At 47.6% G+C, this 21750-nt stretch overlaps 1 protein-coding gene across 1 annotated transcript in view; it reads left to right on the forward strand.

The window, feature by feature from the left end:
• The first annotated feature begins 12423 nt into the window (after nucleotides 1-12423).
• Itpkb (inositol-trisphosphate 3-kinase B) overlaps nucleotides 12424-21750 on the forward strand; it is an 87813-nt gene continuing 78486 nt past the window's right edge. The window contains exons 1-2 of the mRNA XM_041635423.1: nucleotides 12424-12678; nucleotides 13958-16078. Coding sequence (XP_041491357.1) covers nucleotides 14165-16078 — 1914 coding nt within the window. The 5' untranslated portion in view covers nucleotides 12424-12678; nucleotides 13958-14164. The remainder of the gene's footprint in view (nucleotides 12679-13957; nucleotides 16079-21750) is intronic.

Consider the following 21750-nt stretch of genomic DNA (forward strand, 5'->3'; position numbering starts at 1 on the left):
GTTTCACCTCCCTGGTTTTCTCCTGTTCCCTCCCCCTACTATTTATTTATTTCTTTACATTTATTTCATGTGCCTTGGTGTTTGGCCTGTAGGTAAGTCTATATGAGAATGTCAGATCTTGCAGTTATAGACGCTGATGAGCTGCCATTGCCTAAAGTCCTGGGTGTGACCCCTAGCTGCCTCCCATACCCCAAACAGACAAAACAAAAACCAGTCTTTTCATAGACTCAATTACATTTTTAACCTAAGACATCCTCCCCAGGCTCACGTCTTGAATCTGTGTTCCTTAGTTAGTGGTGCTGTGAAGGGAGGCTGGGGATCCTTGAAGAAGTTGGCACTTGCTGGGGGAAGTGGGTTACTGTGGGGAGGTGGGTGGGAGTTACCCAGACCTTACTGTCTGTCCAGGTCTGACATAATGTGTGCAACCTCAGCCACAGTCTCCTGCTGCCCCAACCAGGCTGTCACACCACGCATCACTCCTGCGGACCGAATGCTCTACAACCAGATCCCAGGCAGAGCTTTCTTCTCCCTGGCTGCTTTTGTTAGGTCCCGCCCCAGTGACGGAAAAGCAATATGTGAAGAAAGGCATAATGTAAAATGGAGGGGTCAGGATCTTCAAATGACAGCAGATGGTGCGGTTCGGGCTAAAATATACTTTCTCTGTCTGTCTCTATGAACGTGTGTGTGTGTTCAGCTGTGGAAGTCAGAGGACAATCGTGGATTTCTCAGGTGCTTTCCACCTTTTTTTGTTGTTGTTGTTTGTTTAGAGAGGGAAAAAAATCTCTCGCTGGCCTGGAGTAAGCTATGCTGGCTAGCCAAAAAGTCTCAGAGATATGCCTGTCCCCGACTTCCCAGGGCTGGGATCCCAAGTGAGAACTATTGTGTCTGTCAGTTTTGTTGGTTTGCTTGTCTTGTTTTACGTGAGTTCTAGGATCAAATGCCTGTCCTCACACCTGTGAGATGAGCGCTTACTGGACTGAGCTATCTCCCTAGGCCTTTAGTACGGTCTGAACATGACCTCTCGGCAGGGTGTTTAAGGGTACAAGTTCACGTTTACATCTACAGAGTGGGATCTCATTGTCTCAGTCCATCCAACTCTTCATAGCTGTTACTCAACAGTGAAGAAGTAATGTATTTATTACCACTAGCTCTAAGAGTAGTTGTCCCCAGGTTTTAGATCTCTGTGTTTGACTTGCCACAAGCCAACCCACCTACATAATCTGTTGTTTAGGTGTTCGAGAAAGTTCGTTGGAAACAAGAGAACTGTGTCAATGTCTACATGGAAATGGAGCATTCTTATAGTCACCATGGGCCTCACTGCAAAAACATTGCCACTTGACTTGAGTTTCTCTTTCCAGCACCACAGACTCACACCTCCCCACCCCCCCCCACACACACAGTGCCACCCAAGGCTCATTTCCCAGGTCATTCTACACAGTGTCAAGTCCACAGTCAAAATTAACCATCACACTTGGGTGCCAGCTGCTGTTACCAGGAGGAGGGGCCGAGTCTGAGGAAGTTAGGTGGCTGGGACCCTAGCCCATTCCTTAAACCTTTGCTCCCTTGCTACCATGGATGAGCAGCCTCTCTCATCCTTGTTATCTGTCACAGCGAACTTCACCATGTTGGGCTCAGGGCCACAAGACCAAGAGATCATGGACTGAAACGTTGAACCCAACAAACCTTCCTTTTTCTATGTTGATTAATGTAGGTATTTTTGTCCCAGGGAAGCTGACAACACAACCATAAGAGACCCCTTGAAAGAGGAGTGCATAGGAATCCCATCTGCTATCGCCCTTTAGTCGGCAAGGCAGACATCGATCCTCCAGCAGGTAGTTAGTATCTTCTCTATCAAAGGCATTGCAGATGCAAATGGAATAGGCATCAGAAAGGAGGAGAAAGGGGCTGCAGGATGCCAGGGGCGTGTTTAGTAAATACTTAATGAGTGGATGAATAAAGAATGAGCTATTATAATGTAGGGTGTGCTCAGAAAGGCATCTGACTAGGAATGGGGGCAGGCCAGGGAAAGTGAACGGTCTCTTCCTCAGGTCAACTTCGAATCATGACTTTTGCAGTTTGTATTTGCTCTCCTGCATTCTGTGGCCCGATGAGAATAGCAAAGGGAGCAAGACTGTGTTTTTCTCTGTGTGTACATGTGTGTGTGCATGTGGGGGGTGTGCATATGTGTGTATGTGTGTACATCATGCACATTTGAGCATGTAACCATGAAGGCCAAAGTGGACCCTTCTTGTCTGAATTCTCCTTGGATTAGAAGGAGCAGAGCTGTTTTCAGCCCGCACTAGCAGGTGCAGGTTTTGGGGTGAGACTCCCTGAACTCACGTACCTAAGGATGGACAGAGACCTATGTGAGTCCTCACAGGTCCAATGTGGGACACCACCAGTTTGTGGGGTGACTTTCTGTTTTTCCTCTCTCCGTGGTTTGCACCAGGCAGGTTTTTCCCACCCAACATATCTGTTTTCCATTCTCTCTCTGTCGTGGAATACTATTTTACCTGGGCAAAGATATGTTACTTACATTCATTTATGCTGCAGAATATGACCTTAACTGTGTAAAGGTGTGTTGCTTTTGTTTCTGCTGCATCTGTTTATCGATGTAAGGATGTGTGTTTAATTCTGTAAAGATGTGTTGCATCTGTTTTACCTTGCCTGCCTAAGGTACCTGTTTGGTCTAATGAAGAATTGAACAGCCAATAACTAGGCGTAGGAAGGATAGGCGGGGCTGGCAGGCAGAGAGAATAAATAGAAGTCTAGGTAAGAGAAAGGAGAGAAGAACAAGAGGAGAGAAGTGTATGAGGAGAAAGAGGAGAAAGAAGGGGACATGCTTGGGACAAGAAGTCAGGCAGCTGCCAGCCAGCCACACATGAGAAGCAGTGAAAGTTAGATACACAGAAGGAAAAAGGTGAAAAGCCCTGAGGCAAAAGGTAGATCAAAGAGAAACAGGTTAATTTAAGTTAAAGAAGCTAACCAGAAACCGGAAATGAGCCTAAGCTAAGCCAAGCATTCATAGCTAATAAGAAGCCTCTGTGTCATGATCTGGTGGCCGAAGAGCAAGAAAGCCTGGCACATCTCTCTCCATGCACCCCTTCTTCATTCTTAGCCTCTCCCTAAGAGCCCTCACTCGGGCCTCATGGTCCCAAGTTTCCCTCACTCGGTCTCTATGACAAGGATTCTGAAGTGCCACAAGAAGAATCCAATTATAATTATTGTGTGTTTATGCCAGGGCGCCAGCCAGCCTGTAGGTGAGACTCTCGTTCATCATGGTCTGTTCAACAATGGGCTCAGAATGGTGCCTTGGAACTGAGCATCTCCATTCAGAGAGCCTGGTCCACAGATTCTCTTGGCAGAGTTTATGGGCTGCTGCCGGACATCTGTGATGTAGCTGTGTGTGCCTGCAGATGTCCACCTGGAGCTAAGGCAGTGTCAACCTACGTATGAGAACCCTTATGAGCCCTTATGATTCTTCCTAGAATCTACCTCTAGCTGAGTGCTTGCCATGCCCGAGGCAGGCTCTGTTCAAGCAGGACCTCTTGAATCTTTTTTGGAGCTAGGAGACAGAGGGTTGAGGGTCTACTTTGTAAGAAAACATACCTTTCAGAGTGTTTAACACACCCTACTTAATAGTTCTTCATAAGAAGGCTCTGAAGGAGTATAATGTGTGCCATTTGACAGACCTAAAGCTGCGTTCCAGTTCCTTGCTCAGAGATACACAGCTAGAACAAGGAGAAGAGGCCATGATGCCCTCTGTGTAAGCTATGTTCCCTCTACCTGCTCAGCACTGGCTGAAAGGCGGGCCCGGGAGGTTCTGGATGTTTTGGTGCCCCCATTAGACCTGAGGGCAGAGACTGCCCCACATCACCGCTTATCCCTGTATCCATCCTGGGCCTGACACACAGGTCACACTCCACAGTGCCTCTCCCAAATGAATGCTTGTGGTCCCCAGTCAAAAAGGAAGGTGAGTCAAAGCAAGAAGGGGACCTGGGGACAGGACTGAGACAGAGAACAAAGCCAAGCTGCTTGCTCTTCTGTTTCTGGTCTGGGCTTGGGAGTCCAGGAGGTGACCTCTCTTAGGGACAGAGCTTGGCTGGGGCCCATGGGTTTCGGAAAGCGGGGAGTGTGCACTGAGGGAAAGACTGAGACCTTTGCCCCAGCCAAGCTCGATAGTGGAACATTCTTCCTGTTCTCTGGGGAGCCAGCTCCTTTCCTGGTGCGCTGGTTCTTTTGCATAGCAACTGATGGCCTGATTCGGTTCTGAAGTTTCTCAGTTTAACCAGCATGTGTGTGGAGCTAAGAGTCTAAGGGTGGAAAGGTCATTAAACGAGGGTCCTGGCCTTTGAAAAGCCTTTGTAAAGGACAAAGATAAGGACATCACCTATTACTATATGGTACCACAAATAATTTAACAGATTTCCATACAAAGTAGAATGGTGATATTGTGTTAGTCCATGAAATACACTGTGAATGTATCAATAAATGGCTCAACATTTGTCATGGCTAGTCTTGATGGTCAACTTGGAAGCCTGGGAAGAGAAACTTTGCCCCTGTCAGATTGGCCTGTGGGCATGTGGGTACCATCCCTAGGCAGGTGGGTCTGCACTGTATAAGAAAGGTAGTTGACTGGGAGGGAGCCTCAGGACAAACCATCTGAGTTCCTCGTGGTTTCTACTCCTGCCTTAAGTTCCTGCCTTGGCTTCCCTGGATGATGAACTGTAATTTGTGAGCCAAATAAACCCTCTGCTCCCTCAAGTGCTTTTGGTCAGTGTGATATCACAGCAACAGAATGCAAACTAAGATGACAAGTTACCAAGAAGGTAAATAGGAATGCCAGGTGTGAGGCTATTAGCAACCTCTTCAAAGGCTGTAGGTACCTGCCCATAGCTCTATGAGGGTTCTGTTGGTTGGTTGGTTGGTTGGTTGGTTGGTTGGTTGGTCGTCCAGGGACATGGTTCCCAGCACCTGTGTCAGGGGACTCACTACCAAATATAACTCCAGAGGCAGCAGGGACTCTGACATGTAGAAATAAGAGCGGCGGGGCTGCGTCCCCGGCACCCAGCCGCCCACATAGCTAGCTTTACCCGAAATAATTACACGGAAACTGTATTCTTTTAAACACTGCCTGACCCATTAGTTTCAGTTTCTTATTGGCTAGCTCTTACATATTGATCTAACCCATTTCCATTAATCTGTGTAGCCCACGAGCTGGCTTACCAGGAAAGATCTTAACCTGCGTCTGTCTGGAGTGGGAGAACCATGGTGACTCCCTGACTCAGCTTCTTTCTCCCAGCATTCCGTTCTGTTTACTCCGCCTACCTAAGGGTTGGCCTATCAAATGGGTCTAGGCAGTTTCTTTATTAATAAGAAATCACTCCCACATCATTTCCCCTTTTTCTGTTTAAACAAAAAAGAAAGGCTTTAACTTTAACATAGCAAAATTACATATAACAAAACAGTTATCAAGCAAGAATTACAGTTACAATATTTATATCTATTTTATCTTTTATCATAACTAAGGAAAACTATAACTATCTATTCATTCTTCAACTCCATCAAAGACTCCAGACGGATATAATACTACCTAAATAAACAAGAAATAAGAAAACTCTAGAAATGACAGAGACATCTCGCTGCCTGGACAGTCACCCAAAGTTCTTTTGTACCGTTGGGGCATCCATCTTCAGCCTTCAGGCCCATAGTATCCAGCAGACATTTTCATCAAGCAGGAAATTCCAAAGACAGTTCAGTCACTTTCTGCTGTATTCTGCAGAATGTCTCGCAGACTCTTTCATGGGTCAGGAACCCTGAAAGACTATCTCACCTTTAGGCAAGTTCAGCAGTCCTCTCTCTGCGGGTTCTCTTTGTCCAGTTTATGCAATAGTTCAGGCAAGAGCAGTTTCTTGCCCAAATGGCTATCAAGCTCCATAAGGATCCTCTTCGATGTCCATCTTCCTCTTTAAGTAGATTGGCGCTGTCAGGAGCAGACGTGTCTCATTGTCATGAAAAACCCTAAGTTATTAAAATATTTTAAATGCCATATTCTGCAGTCTTTGAAAGATATGAAGAATGTCTATCTAACTGAAATACATCTCTATATATCTAGAACATCTAAGTAACATGACTACAAACTTGACTATTATGATTATCCATCAACAACCTATATTTCCTAATTATACATTACATTTTAAAAATGAACTACACAATCACAACACCTTATTCAAGATCAGAAATACATATACATATAACAAAATTGACCTTAAAATCCATACCAATGCAAATTATTCATACCTATATCACTGACACACTCTTCTGGCCTTTGTGTATACCCACGCACATGGAACATACATTCACACTGTAATGGTAAAAATAAAACACTGTAGCAGTTCCCCGAGTGGCTGTAGCGGGCAGCAGGCCACAAGGGGCAGCAGGTCCCAGGCAGGGAGAGCCGCATGGCGGGTGAGAGACCTCAGAGGGTCAGCCAGTCCCACGAGGAGCAGTGGTGGGTGAAAGACAGAGACAGATAGGCACACCATGCAGAGTGAAGTCGGATATTTATTTAGTGGGTTACAGAAGGGAATGGGAGAAGGGGAGAGGGAGAGAGAAGGGGGAGAAAGAGAGGGAGAGAGAGAGAGGGGTGAGGTGGAGGAGAGGAGAAGTTACCTCTTTGGGAGAGAGATGGAAAAGGAAGGAGTTCAGGCTGGAAGTGAAAGGAAGACCCGCTTGCCTCTGGGGAGTGGGCAGACTCTGCATGGCATGCCTGTCCATCTCTGTCTCTCACCCACCACTGCTCCTCATGGGACTGACCCACAGAGGTCTCTCACCTGCCTTGTTGTTCTATGCCTGGGACTCACTGCCCCTCGTGACCCCTTGTGGCCCGCTGCCTGCTACCCCTCCGGGAACCACAGTGTTTTATTTTTACCATTACATGCACAGGTATGTACACATAAACAAAAATAGAAGTAAATATTTTTGTAAAGATAGTGAAGTGTGGACCAGGCAGTGGTGGTGCACGCCATTAATCCCAGACTTTGAGAGGCAGAGGCAGGCAGATCTCTGCGAGTTTGAGGCCATCCTGGTCTACAAGAGCTGGTTCTAGGACAGTCAGGGCTACACAGAGAAACCCCATGTCAAAATCCAAACACAAAAAGATAGTGAAATGCCCACCAGTTTAGAAATGTCCCTGTGTCTCTTTTTCTTTCCCACTTCCCTCCCCTCCCCAAAAGACATCTCTCCTGACAATTACTCATCTGCTTTCTGTCACTATAGTTTGTGGGGTTTTTTTTAAAAAGGATTTTCTATCAGCAGAATCATATAGGAAATACTCTTTTTAATCTGACTTCTTTCGCTCGGCTTAGTTATGTAACGCTTCCCCCATGCTGTGATGGTCAAGAGTCCGTTCCTCTTCCCCGTGAGCAGTGTTCCAGTATGTGAACAGCATCACTTAGCTATTCACTTCTTTATGGATAGCACAGGGCTTTTTTTTTTCTCAATTCAAATAAACCTGCTATGCATATTTTTGCATATACTTTTTGCCAGTCCTGGAGAGTGAGCCCAGAACCTTTCACATGCTAAACAAGCACCCTTACAATGAGCTATACTCCCCAGACACTTTTCATTCTTTTCAGTAATACTTAAAAATTATTATTATTATTTTGTATGTGTGTGTGTGTGTGTTTTCATTTTGTTTAAGACAGTGGTTTGCTATGCATCCAAGACTGGCCTTGAACTTGAGATCCTCTAGTCCTTGCCTTCAGAGTGCTGAGGTTATAACAATGCACCACCACGTCCACGTCTGTGTGTTTTGAATTTTATATTCTGGTGTAGGGCAATTAATTTGTCTGTAGCTAAGAAGCATTTGTTCAGACTGGGAAGAGGGCTTAATTGGTGATGTGCTTGCTAACTAGCTAACGAGCTAACTAAGGACCCAAGTTCAGATCCCCAAAACAGATCACAAAAACTAGGCATGGTGGGGCTGGAGAGATGGCTCAGAGGTTAAGAGCATTGCATGCTCTTCCAAAGGTCCTGAGTTCAATCCCCAGCAACCACATGGTGGCTCACAACCATCTGTAACGAGATCTGGTGCCCTCTTCTGGCCTGCAGGCATACACACAGACAGAATATTGTATACATAATAAATAAATATATAAAAAAAAAAAACTAGGCATGGTGGCATGAACCTCTAATCCCCGTACTAGAGGTGGGAGCTATAGCAATGGGTAGATCCTTGGAACTCACTGGCCATCCCAGTTTAGTGAAAAAATAAAGAAAGCAAACCTATACTGACCTTTGACCTCTACATACACATATGTACAAGGACATGTATATAACACACACACACACAGAGAGAGAGAAGAGAGAGAGAGAGTTGTTTACCTCAAAGTCTCAGAGATTTTCTGGTTTTTCTTTTTGAGATAAGGTCTCTTATATAAGAGGCTGGCCTTGAACTTGCTATGTAGCAGAGTGTGATCTTGAATTTATGATCCTGTTACCTCCATCTCCAGTGCACTGGGATTGCAGCCACATGCCACCACACCTAGTTGATAGGGCGCTAGGGCTTGAACCCAGGCCTTCATGCATGCTAGGCAAGCGCTTTACCAACTGAGCCACATCCCAGCCCTCCTATGTGCTCTTATAAAAGTTTTATGTTTTGGGGGCTGGAGAAACGGCTCAGAGGTTAAGAATACTGGCTATTATTCCAGAGGTCCTGAGTTCAATTCCCAGCAACCACATGGTGGCTCACAACCATCTATAATGAGATCTGGTGCCTTCTTCTGGTGTGCAAGCATATATATAGGCAGAACACTGTATACATAATAAATAAATCTTAAAGAAAGTTTTATGTTTTTATACGTAAAAATCTTTTTTTTTTCATTTTATTCGATAAGTATGGGTGCTGTGTGTGTGTGTGCTCACATATACATTTAGTGCCTTTGGAGGCCAGAAAAGGGTTCGGCTTCCCTGGGACTGGAGTTACAGATGGTTGTAAGCCACTGTGTAGACACCAGGAATCGAACCCAGGTCCTCTAAAAGAGCAGTCAGTGCCCTTAGCCCCAAGTCACTTCTTTAGCCCTGAGTTTTACAGTCACTCTTGACAGTAGGTGACATTAGTTTCTTTTTTGTCAGAACTGTTCTGTCTCTTCTAAAGCCCCTTTGCTTCCCCCTGATGCTTATGAATAAAAACAAAACAAAACTCTACTGGGAGATTCTGCTCAAATTACATCTATAGATAAATTTGAGAAGAATTAGCATGAACATGGTATATCTCTCCATTTATTTAGGTCTTTTTTTTTTCTTAGCAGTGCTTTGTGGGTTTTTTCCCCCCTACAGGCCTTATATATGTTTTGTCATGCTTATCCCTAGGTATTTCAATCTTATTGTTTTAAGCATTTTAAAATTTCTGAGAGCTAATGGGTCAAGCAGTGATTTATTTAATACAGTTTCTGTGTGGTTATTTTGGGAGTCTGGGCAGCCAGGAAACAAACAAGCGGCCTCCTACTATAGATGCCACTAGACAGTTCTTTTTTCTGCAGACATGTATATGTCTTCAAGAAATGATAGTTTTACTTTTCCGGCTTAAATACCTGTTGTTTCTTTTTCTTGTGTAACCACACTGACTAGGACATCAAGTACAAAGGTTTTGTTTTTTGAGACAGGTTCTCACATAGCTCAAACTGGCTTTGAATTTGCAGTGTATTTGCAATGAAGGTGGAGTGTTGGGATTGTGGGCACATGGTACCTCACTCAGGTTTTCAAGTACAATGTTGAAAAGTTGTAGGAGCAGACACCCTAACATTCTCATTATTCGAGGGCATGCCTTCCCAGTCTTTCATTGGTAGGGACTTTATACAGCTGCGCTCTCTCTCTCTCTCTCTCTCTCTCTCTCTCTCTCTTTCTCTCTCTCTTTATATATATATATATATATATATATGTGTGTGTGTGTGTGTGTGTGTGTAGGATATATATATATACATACATATATATATGTTAAGTTTATGGTGTTAATCTTTAAAATTCCATCCCAAAAGGGAGCAAATGGGACCTCTGCAAAGTTAGGGTAACTGGATCAAGAATTAGCAGCAACAGGCGCGATTTCTGTGACCAGTCTGGCCCGGCACTTATCAAGCCTTGCCAGCTGTGGTATTGGGGGTGCGTGTTGCTCAAATGTGTTACCGCTAATTTCTTGTGTAAATGAGACTTGTCACAACGCCTACCTTACAGGGTTGTGAAAAGGTTGAAAATACGTAAATTGTGCTTTTCTTTCTTTTGTGTGTATGTGTTAGGGGCAGGGAAGGGGTTGCTGAGACAGCATCTCAGATAGTTCAAGCTGGCTTCAAACTCTCTAGTTGACAGTGAAACGGAACTTCTTATCCTCCTGCGTCTGCCTCTAGAGTGCTGGGATTACAGGTGTATGTCACTATGCCAACATGCCTGTTTTATTGGGGCTGAGGAGCAAACACAGGCATGGCGCACACTAGGAAGGCATCCCATCGCCTATATCATATTCCCAGTCCTGTACAGATGTCCATAATGTGCCTAAAGCAGTGTCTGGGGAAAAGCAACTACTACAGGTTGCGTTTGTTTGAAATTGTGGAAAACCAGCTAGGTTCTATGGTAGGATGAAAAGCCTACCCCATTACTTCCAGATTTGGGAATTTAACCCTACCAAACCCACTCAGTGTCACAATTTGAATTACCTAGGCATCCTTACATGCAAGCTAGAAGGCTCTTCTGCATGGCATATCGGACGCTGCTGATTGGCCAAGGATTACACAGACTAAGCGCACGTTCAGGAAGCCTTCATTCCTTAGCTAGGGAAGGCTCACTCAACCGCCTACGTGAGATGATAGTGACTGGGAATGGCTCCTCCCGGGTTGGAAAGGTTACTTTCTGTGCTTTGTGTGTGCTTTGCAACCCTTTGGCTGCTTCTGCTGTGACACTTGTCCCGGTTCTTGGCATCTCCTAGGGCAAGCAGCTCTCAGGTTAGATTTAGGGCATGAGTCTTCTGGGTTGGATATCTCCTCTTCTTGCCACTAGGGACAAGCAAGGAGCACAGAGGTGGGTCTTTGTCTCTGGAACCATCTAGAGCCTGAGTTAGCACTCAAGCAAACACTGGGCTCTTTTTATTCAGCCCCATGGAGGGTGGGAGGTTCAATCTTTTCATGGCATGGTTTTGTTTGGTTTTTTGGGGTTTTTTTGCTCCCCCCCCCCCCTTTTCTTTCTTTTAAATCAGAAAGGACGTGTCTGATTCCAGGAATTCTTGGCTGGAAGAGCTCTTGGTTTTGGATTTGCTTGAGTCTTTTCCTGACCAAGCAGCAGGTTGCTTTGCTCGCTTCAACCGTATTGTTATCTAAACAAGTAAGCCGTCTGTTTGCTACAGGCAAAGTCAGAGTTTCCATCTGAATTTTGGCTAATCAGGATGTAAGGGCGGATTCAAGCTTTGGATTCTTAAATCTCCTAAGCCTTACAGCTGTGTTTCCCTGTTTCCACTAAAGGCTAGGATTTAAGATTTAGGGAATTATGCAAAACACATTGGCAGTGCCCAGGCTTAAGTGTATGCGTGGCCGGGGGTGGGGGGGAGCTTCCCTTGCTTTGTGGTGTTGACTGAGGACCCCCATTTTTTTTGAGGAGTAAGTTCACCGGAGACTGAGCTAATGGTTTCAGACCTTGATCAGGCCTGAGTTCCAGGTACTCTGCTTTTTCTTAAAATAACTTTAAGAATTGAGTGCAAAAATCTGCAAATGGCACCACAGTTGCTGTGTGCATTTATAGATAATGCATAGCACCAAGCTCCTTCACACATCTAGCGATCACACTGCAGACACTTCAGCAGCTCCCAGCCCAGCCAGTCTTCCAAAATACTACCCTGATGCACTTAAAGTCTGCAGCTCTGCAAGGAAATGCCCTGCAATATACCTTTTAAATATGCCTATTGTGTACAAGCACAGAAGCCGTTTATGCAGAATTTTAGCCCGTTTTAAATGCTAAAAGATCCCCTACTAGCGGCTTTGTTTAGCACAAACACTCAAAACTTTATTAAAAACAGTTTTCAAAAGTAGCTTCATAAAACTAGACTGCCAGCAAACCTTGGTCGAGATGTGGAAAATAAATCGTATATCTTTAACCCGCAGAAGTTAAAAGCCTCTCTTTTTTCTTTTTTGTTAGCTAACAATGGAAACTTTTTTTTTTTTTTAAAGTGTTTCCCTCCCTCGGTCTTGCCAAGCAATAGAAAAAAAAAAAAAAAAAAAAAAAAAGAAAGAAAAGAAAAACTTGTTCCGCTGAGTTCAACCCCAGACAGGCTCACAACTTCCTTCCTGCCTTCCTCCCCCAAGCCCCCGCCTTTTTGCCTCCTCCCCCAACCCCCAACTTTTTTTTTTTTAATCTTACATTGAACAAACACCGAAGTAGCCGGGAACAGACGCTGACAGCGGTAGTGTCTCCTACCAAGCAAGGAGCTGCTCAGAGTCAGCCTGGCGTTGCCCACTCCGGGATCGCCTGGCTCCTGTGCCGATATATTCACCCTGTTTGCACCCCACTTTTTTCGTCTTCCATAAGTTTTTACGGAAATCCTTTGGGTGCTTTTTCTACTTTAAGTTACCTGGTCTGCCTAAGTCCTGAGTCCCCGGGGCATGTTGCTTGCACAGGACCTGGGAGTTTGAGCAATTGCAGGTAAGCGTGGCGGCTCCTTCCTGGCCCTCGCCTCTGAACCCTCTTTCCGTTCCATCTGTACTGGGGCTCCTCCGGGTGTTCCGGGGTCCGATCATAGGGCAGGGGGGAAGGCCGAGGAGACTAAGAAGGGAGTCTGATTTGGGAGGGTGGCGTGGAGTGGCGCTGGGGATAGAGGAGGCAATTCGGCTTTCCCAAAACCGCCTTCCGGGCCGCTGCGCCGCGCCGCCTCCCCGGTGCACTGCGGGCGTCTGGGGCTCGGGCTGCCGGTCGGCTCGGTTGGCGCCAGGGGAGGCTGCCCGGGATGCGCGAGGCCCTGCCCTCCGCCGCGCCGCTCCGGGCTTAGCATGCCGTACTCCGGAGGGCTGCAAATTCTCAGGCCTGCACACTAAGAAGGCTTCCGGGCTGCAGCCGTGCAAGCAAGCCTAGAGTTCCTCCGAGGGGTACGGGTCCCGGAGCCTACAGAGGCAGCTGGGTCTTCGGTAACAGGATGAGCACAGAACTGAGTAGCTGCGGGCACACACCCCTCCCACCCCCCAACACGCGCACACACACACACACACACACACACACACACACACACACACACACGCCGCAGGGTGTGAGGGGACAGCAGGGGGCCTCCACTATTGATTCCAATACTGGATACTGCAGAGTTTTGGTCCCAGGCGCGCACGCATGCTCACATTCACAAAACACACTTGTCTGGAGACAGGCATCAAAGTTAGCGCTGAAAAGTGCTTCTGTCTGCGCCCTTCCGCACTCTCCCAGGCCTTTCACAGGCTGAGAGAGGCAGCCTCAAGTTCAGGACCAGGAAAGAAAGCGGCCCAGGTCTCGGCTAAGGCAGCGGTTTGGGAGAAGGCAAGTCCGTGTCAGGCTCCTGTGACTTGGTCTCTGATGTCCTGAGAGGGTGGAGCAGGGGTGCCTGTCATCCTCGACAGCCAGTGTTTGCTCTGGCCAAGGGAACCTGGCCAGCCTCGCCTAGGGACCCAGCAGTTGTACCTCCTCCCTCGGCTATCCGCGTGGCTACCGAGACTAATCTTAGAATTTGGGATTTTAAGTGTTCTAAGAGCGTCTCACAAGCTGGGGGAGGTGGACCACGGCCGGAAAACACGAGCAGAGGCCATTGAAGCCCGCATGCCTCCTCACCGAGCATCACACACCCTGTAGGCCAAGCATCTAGGACCATCCTGTCCCCAGCATATTGGGGTCCCAGGACTCCCTTTGACTTCTCCCCTCGATGCCCTCTGGAATTCTGACTTTTCTCTTCGTGTCTCGACAGCTGCGAGATCGTTTATGGAGCTTGGGGCGGGGGCCGAGCCGGCGATTGTGCCCCATGCCCGCCTCCTAGGCCATGCTGCTCCAGCGGCGTGCGGAGCGGTGGCCGCCGGGCCTCCAGGACTAAGCCGGGAGCCGCGGGAGGAGGAATCGCCGGCGGTGGAGCCGGACCGAGAGCCGCAGCGGCGGGCGGCGCGGCAGACCCAGTACTATGGCTGTGTACTGCTATGCCCTCAATAGCCTGGTGATCATGAACAGCACCAACGAGCTCAAGAGTGGCGGTCCCCGGCCCAGCGGCAGCGACACACCTCAGCCCTCCGGGAGGGCCGCACTGAGCCCTGGCAGCGTCTTCAGCCCTGGGAGAGGCGCCTCCTTCCTCTTCCCCCCAGCGGAGTCACTGCCGCTGGAGGAGCCCCCGAGTCCTGGGGGTTGGCGCAGCGGCCGGCGTAGGCTGAATAGTAGCAGCGGCAGCGGCGGTGGCAGCAGCAGCGGTAGCAGTAGCAGCAGTGGCGTGGGCAGTCCGAGTTGGGCTGGCCGCCTGCGAGGGGACGCGCAGCAGGTGGTGGCGGCCCGCACCCTCTCTCCACCTGGGCCAGAGGAGGCCCAAAGGAAGCTGCGGATTCTGCAGCGCGAATTGCAAAATGTGCAGGTGAACCAGAAAGTGGGCATGTTCGAGGCGCAAATCCAGGCACAGAACTCTGCCATCCAAGCGCCCCGAAGCCCGCGTTTGGGAAGGGCTCGTTCGCCCTCCCCGTGTCCCTTCCGAAGCAGCAGCCAGCCACCTGGAAGGGTCTTGGCCCAGTGCGCTCCAATTGAGGAACGGAGAACAAAGTCCTGGGGAGAGCAATGTACAAAGACCCCAGACGCCAACTCCGGGAGGAGAAGCAGGCTCAGCCTACACTCCTTGAAGGACAAGGAGGGAGTGGCTCCTCTTTTAGTCCCCGCCAGCCCGACCAGGTTAGGGACTCAGAATCCATCAGCTTCATTGAGGATGGAAAGAGGCACCTCGGCCAGTCCCCGCTGTGGCTCACCCACAGCTATGGAAATTGATAAGAGGGTTGCTCCCTCACCGGAGCACTTTGGAACTAGCTTAGCATTGGCCACTAAAGTGGCAACTTCAGCCGCATCCGCGGGACCACACCCTGGACATGATTCTGTCCTCACGGAGGCAGCCTGCGAGCTCGGGGGTGTGCGCCCCAAGGAGGCCCAGATGGAGAGACCGGGGCAGTTTCTGGACAGGGAGACAGACTCAGTCCCAGAGCCTAGCCGGACCCACATAAGAGAACCCCCTGGGAGGGTAGGGAGAGAAATTCATCCTGTTGGTGGTCAGGGTTCCTGGACACCTGAAGTCCTCAAAAGGCAGGAAGAGAGGACTGTGAATGCCCAAAGGTCAGAGGCATTGAATGACCAGAGATGGTCTAGACTGCCAGGAGACCTGGGTTCCGTAGGTCCTGAGGAGGCAGAAAATAGGATCCCAGGGATCCGAGGACCCGAGCAGACCCTGGACCTTGTAAGAGATGGGTCTTCAGCACTGGGCTTGCTTGGGGGCAGCCAGGCAGCACATCCAGGGACCAGGGACGCGGAGGCAGGAACTCTTTGTGACGGAATGCTGGATCCTTTACCACCTGGAGAAGTGGCAACAGATTTGAAAGAAGCCCAGGGCCTCCCTGGGAACAGGATGGGTATGCAGCCTGAGCGTTTCAGGGCTTGGCCAAGTGCCATGGAGGAAGCGCCCCTGATCTGGACGTGTGACACAGGGGTACAGTTGATGGAAACTTGGGGACGTCAGATGCATGACAGAGATGCTCACCCTAGCTGCCGAGAGATGCCCCCAGATCAGAACAAGGCCTCCTGTAAAGAGGCCTGCAGCCCCAGCAGCATCCAAGCCATCCCCGCGGTCATTATCACAGACATGGGGGCTCAGGAGGATGGGGGCTTAGATGAGATCCAAGGAAGTCCACGGGGTCCCCTGCCTCTGAGGAAGCTGTCTTCTTCCTCGGCCTCCTCCACCGGCTTCTCCTCTTCCTATGAGGACTCAGAGGAGGACATCTCCAGTGACCCTGAGCGGACGCTGGACCCCAACTCAGCCTTTTTGCATACCCTCGACCAGCAGAAGCCCAGAGTGGTAAGTGTTGCAGAATGATTTTTTTAAAAGAATTCATATACCACAACTAATATTTCTCTACAGGCGGGTTCACTGTGAGGCAGGCACAGAGGTACCAACCAAGCCCTCGTAGACCGGACAGTTGAATCTGAGTCATTCCTACTGTACACGTCTTTAAAAAGGGTTCGAAGGAACATAATATTCACGAATGTCAACAATAACAAGCCTTCCTGGTTTCCAAAGATAGTGAACAGAGCTGCTGAACGTGGCTTTCGCTTGCTGAAGTGAAACACTTAGTTTTGTGATTCATTCAGGCCGACAAGGAGATCAATCACTCAGTCTCTCCTACCAAGCAGAAATGCCAGTGATGTGATCCCGTGACGGGACCCTGACCTCTGCAGATGTGGTTGTGCTGAGTCTCAGTCACTTAGGCAGGACTTGGCAGTAACAGTGTGGTTGCCATAACTAAGGTGCATAACTAGTATGACGTGTGAGTTAAAATGAAAACTATCTTTTGGGCCAGTAGATGTTTTCTTTTTGTAGCAGAATGTTATTTGGATAGAGTAGTCAGTCTGAGTCAGGCACACGGTGTCTCCTAAGGGGTGTGAGTTGGGACAGGTCCACTCCAGGTTCATTTTCGCATGTGTGCTTGGGTTCATCACACTGACTCCTGGTCTGTCGGTGACGGTGACAGGCGTTTGTTCCTACTGCGCGGTTGATCTCACCTTTTGAGGTCGGCCTCTTTTAGAAGATATAAGCATGGAAGCTCCCTCTTCTAAAATGAGATGGCCTTTCTCTTGCCCCTCCAGGGAGGATGGGGGGAATTTCCTAACCTGGCGTGCAGGATGTTGTAGGCTACCGTGTGGGGAAAGCTGAATGGTATTTTAGTGGGTAGACTTCTGGTTCCTTCTTGAACGTGAGGTTTCACCCATTTGTACCCCAATCACTTTCTCCATCCTTAGTGTTCAACACGCCTTGCTCAGAGACTGTGGATTCTAAAACACGGTTCTTTTCTGCCTCCACTTCAGAAATCACAGTCTAGTTTTGAAGATCAGCAATTGCTTTCCCAAAACCCTTCTGGAGATGTAGAGGCAAATTCGTATGCAAAGTCGAGTCCTAATCGGCCTGGCATTTTGTGGCCAGCGACAGGGCTCCCCAGGTACCTTGCACCTGCTCTCAGGCATCAGCACACCACCTTTAGAGAAGGGGTGGGCAGTCTGCCTGGAGCAGACAGTGGCCACAGGGCAGATGGAAAATGCTTCTCTTGGTAGGTGAGGCCCATTTTTTCCCCTCTGCTTAGCAGTTAGAGGCCTATTAAGTAAGGAAGGGTCTTCTGCCCACCCCTCCCATTTGTTGTGAAACCCTGAAGCTTGGCTGGCACACCTAAGTAACTCTGGGTTGCTATCAACTTTGCTTTTGCTCTTTCTTGTGATGGCTGAGCAGCTCTCACCTACCACTTATCAAAACAGCCCATACATCCGTGTTTGGAAAGGAAGCCTTGTCTGGGAATGTATTAAAGGGGATATAAATATTAACATGTCAACAGCAACAACTTTCTTCTCCTCCTCCTTCTTTTGTTCTTCTTCTTCATTCATCAGAGTAAAATCAAATGTGTCACCAGGGAGGCAGCCTGTGTTTTCAAGTTAAGTAAGAGGCCCGGAGGTGGAAGTGAGCTGCTGTCCCATGGAGTGGAGTCAGAGAAAAGAAATCCTTCCAGCTTTACTGTCTGAAGCATGTGAGGCAGAGGAAGAGAGAGAGAGAGAGAGAGAGAGAGAGAGAGAGAGAATATGAATGTATGCGTTGGGTTCAGTGTGGGTAACTAACCAAGTGGAAATTATGGGATCCTAGGGACTTTTGTGCTTTGGTTGAGAGCTTGCACTATGAGCAGAATCTCCTCCTAGACTAATTGCGATGCTAGGGGCTTATCAGGAACACCAAACCATCTGCTTACTGGGCCAAAAATCCTCATTCCCCGAGACTGCTATTTTGTCTGCAGGAGGCCAGACATCTTGATTGACCTGGGAGGCCCGTGGGCTGCCCTTTTGATATTCAGTAATTGATGCTCACATAGGCTACTACACCACATCTGGGCACACTCACCCTTGCCCACTCTCCCTCACACACCCTCACCTTCACATTGCTCACGCAAACTGACCCATGTCTACACATGTTCACACTCGATTCCTGCCCACACTCACACCCATCCATCCATACACATAGCTTTGAAATGGCATGTTCACACAACCCATCCCGGCCCCCAGACCCGTACTAGAACCTAAGGGTTTTTACCACTGCCCTTCTCTCCACGTGCCCTAACACATGTGTAATCGGGTGTGCAGGTGGGGTGTGACAGCACTATTGACGTCTTAAGGCTCAGACACTTGGCATTGGCTTGGAAGTAACTATCATGACTTTGTCTGCAGCAGCTTAAATTTAGGTCTGTTCACACTTCCTGTTCCCTGAGGTCTGCACAGAGCCAAATGGTACTGAGCAAGGACGGCGCTCTCTTTGTTCTTTCTCATAGTGGAGACCATTTATTGTTTTACCCTCCTATATTATTCTATCCAAGACCATCTGGCAAACTGAGAGTCCAGGCAGAGAGTATGACATTATAACACAGAAGCATCTTACCTTACAGAACATATTAGATTGGTTTGTTCCAAAATTCTCCTGTCAATAATGTATACGTACAAAAAATAAAACAAGGGGCCGACAAGATGGCTCAGCAGGTAAAGGTGTTTGCTAACAGGCTGATGACCTGATTTTGATACCCAGAACCTATGTGTTAGAAGGAGAGACTATACTTTTGTATGTGTCCACGCAGGCGCGCGCGCGCGCACACACACACACACACACACACGCATGCGTGCATGTAAAAACATAAATAAAATGTAAATAAGTATAAAATATCTGGGCTGGAGAGATGGCTCAGCCATTAAATGGCTAGGCTCACAACCAAAAAAAGTATAAAAAAATCAAAACTACAGCCTAGTACCTGTAGATTAAATAAAGAACTAAAACACCTCAGAGCTTTGCCTTCTTGATGTTTGCTACATTTAAGGGACACTGGAATTTTGTTTCTTTGGTCTTTTTGGAGGGAAGAGTAGGTACTGTACTTTTGCTTCTTTTTAGTGAAAATGAACTTGGACAAATAGCAAATTTTCACCTGCTTGAGATGTGTGTGGCTTTAAGAAGCATGTAGCGATTTTATGTGTGATTATCTCGTGGTGAGCACTTTAAGTGGGAACTTTAAAAAAGAGGTTTATTTTCTTTTTTTATGTGTGCATGTGTGTGTGTGTGTGCGTGTGTAAACACAGAGGAGAGTGTAGGGTTCCCTGGAGCTGGGACTGCGGGCAGTTGTCAGTTGCCTGGGTGGGTGTTGAGACTGGAACGCCAGTCCTACTTGAGCAGCGAGCGCTCTGGACTACTGAAGCATCTCTCCAGCCCCTGGAAACTTCAGATGGCATGTGCTGTTTTCTGAAGATGGGCCACCCTTTTTTCTCCCTCTCAGGGACAGGGGCTCCTGGATCTAGGATCCCTGGAGTCATTTCTCTGAGATTCCTGCAGTTACTCTAATTAAACACAAAACAAACCAACAAAAGCAAGATTTAAAGACAACACCGAGGGGCCTGGCTCTCTCGTAGCATTTTCTCTGTCTACGTTGTGCATAGAGTCAAGGGGGACTCAAGAGGGTCAATCTCATTCCAACTTTCTGCAAATACTTAGTTCTAGATATTCAGCTCCAAACTTGGTGGGTGTGAAGCATGCCTCAGGATGTCTGGAAGTGTGACAAAGATCCTCCAGCGTGGACCTTGGTATTGAAGTCCAAACCAGGCACCTTTAAATGTGTGCTTTTATTGAAGCCAATTGATTGATCAGACTGTTTTCCTCCCCTCCCTTTACCAAAAGATGGGCTCTTTGTAATGTCACATTGAAAACATCAACAACAAAAAAAAACCTGCCATGAGAGTGAAGTGCCGGCGCCATAACTGAGGATTTCTTTTTCTTTATTTCTTTATTTTCTTTATTGGTTTGGATTTTGGAGAACAGGGTTTCTTTGAGTAGCCCTGGCTGTCCTGAAACTCTTTCTGTGGACCAGACTGGTCTCGAACTCAGAGATTCACCTGCCTCTGCCTCCTGAGTGCTGGGATTAAAGACGTGGGTCACCACCTCCTGCCCAGAGGTTTTCATTAGTAATCCCACAGATCTGAGGAACTGGGCTGTTAGAGGATGCCCATAGGATACGTTCAGGCTACAGATAAAAAGAAACCGCTCAGATATGAAGTTTCAAAGCGGAGGCTTTGCTGACACGGAGCCAAGAAGTCCCTGCAAAGCGTTGTCATATTAGAGACCAAAGCATTCCGCCAGCTTTAGTAGATCAGGAGGAAGACGGGTTGAGAGCATTTAAGCTCTGCAGAAATGCATTTCGAGACATACCTTGTCTTTAAGTTTTAGTAAGGACTGAGTAATCCTGTCAGCCTTTGACTGCAGAAAACTGGATCTCGAGTCTGACATAAGACATCCTCGGAACTCTGTGTGTGAGAGCTGATCTGCTACCCAGTCGCTTTCTGTCTTTTTCGGCTTTCTGAATGTTGTTACAGATTAGATTAATTTTATATGGTTTATTTAAATTCCTAGGAGCATTGATAACATTGTTTAGGCTTGTTTTATTTTGTCTGGTTCTAACTTAGTCACCTGAAGGTAGGTTTTTTTTTTTAATTTAATGGAAAGAATGTTATCTTGTGGGAAAACTCCTGTAGATTTCAGATAACCAATAGGTGAATCAAGATTATCTCAGGAATTCTTCTGCATTACCTTGGGAAGCCAGGTGTTACTATGTCTGTACTTTCAACACACCCGCTGCTACACCAGCACCCCAGGCTGCTACAGAAGGATTTCCAGTATGAAACCAGCCTGGACTGGATAACGGGCCCCTATCTCAAAAACAAGCAAATGCACTAATTACTGTGGTCACATTATCAGTGTGGAGGAATCTGGTGTTTGGATAGGCGAGGACAGCTTGGTATTGAAGATCTGGACATTGTGCACTCCAGCTTCATGGCAAATATGATTTGTTGTGGTGTGTGTGTGATGTGTGTCTGTGTCTGTGTGTCCATATCCTTTTTTCCTCATGAATCAGGAGGAGGCATTGTTTCCTACCAACTGTAAACTCTGGTTTTATGAAAAGCTCTCTAGAGTGTCACCTGCCCTTTGGGGGTTTTACAGGACCACGAGAGTGTCATATGGTCATATACGATCATCTCACTGAACCAGCTGATGCTGGGTCTACAGGTGGGGACTCCCACATCACGGGGTCTGAAAGAATCGGCTACCTTGGTCTCATGGTCCCAACCGTCAGCCTTGACTGGTATATTTCTGTCACAGGCCTCAAGCTAGGATCCTCCCATTGCCTCGCCATCTTCTCACTGAACATCCTCCCTCCATCCCATGAGCCCCCTCCTCCATCTCATCTTTCCGCCCGCACAGTAGCGCTAACCCATTTTCCAGGAAAACCGTTAGCTAGAACTATTAATACAACAACTTAAGTCTCCTCAGCTGGAAGACAAGACACATCAGCTTATGTGATCTCATTTTATGTTTTTATATTAAAAGTAGCAAAATGTTTTCTCCTGGCTCTATGATGAACATTGTCTACATTTCCAGAACACTGTACAGTTGGAGAAATTAGAGAG

Source organism: Microtus oregoni, unplaced genomic scaffold, assembly GCF_018167655.1.
Source record: "Microtus oregoni isolate MIOR12 unplaced genomic scaffold, Mior012 000047F_ref0000412, whole genome shotgun sequence".
Taxonomy (NCBI): Eukaryota; Metazoa; Chordata; class Mammalia; order Rodentia; family Cricetidae; genus Microtus; species Microtus oregoni.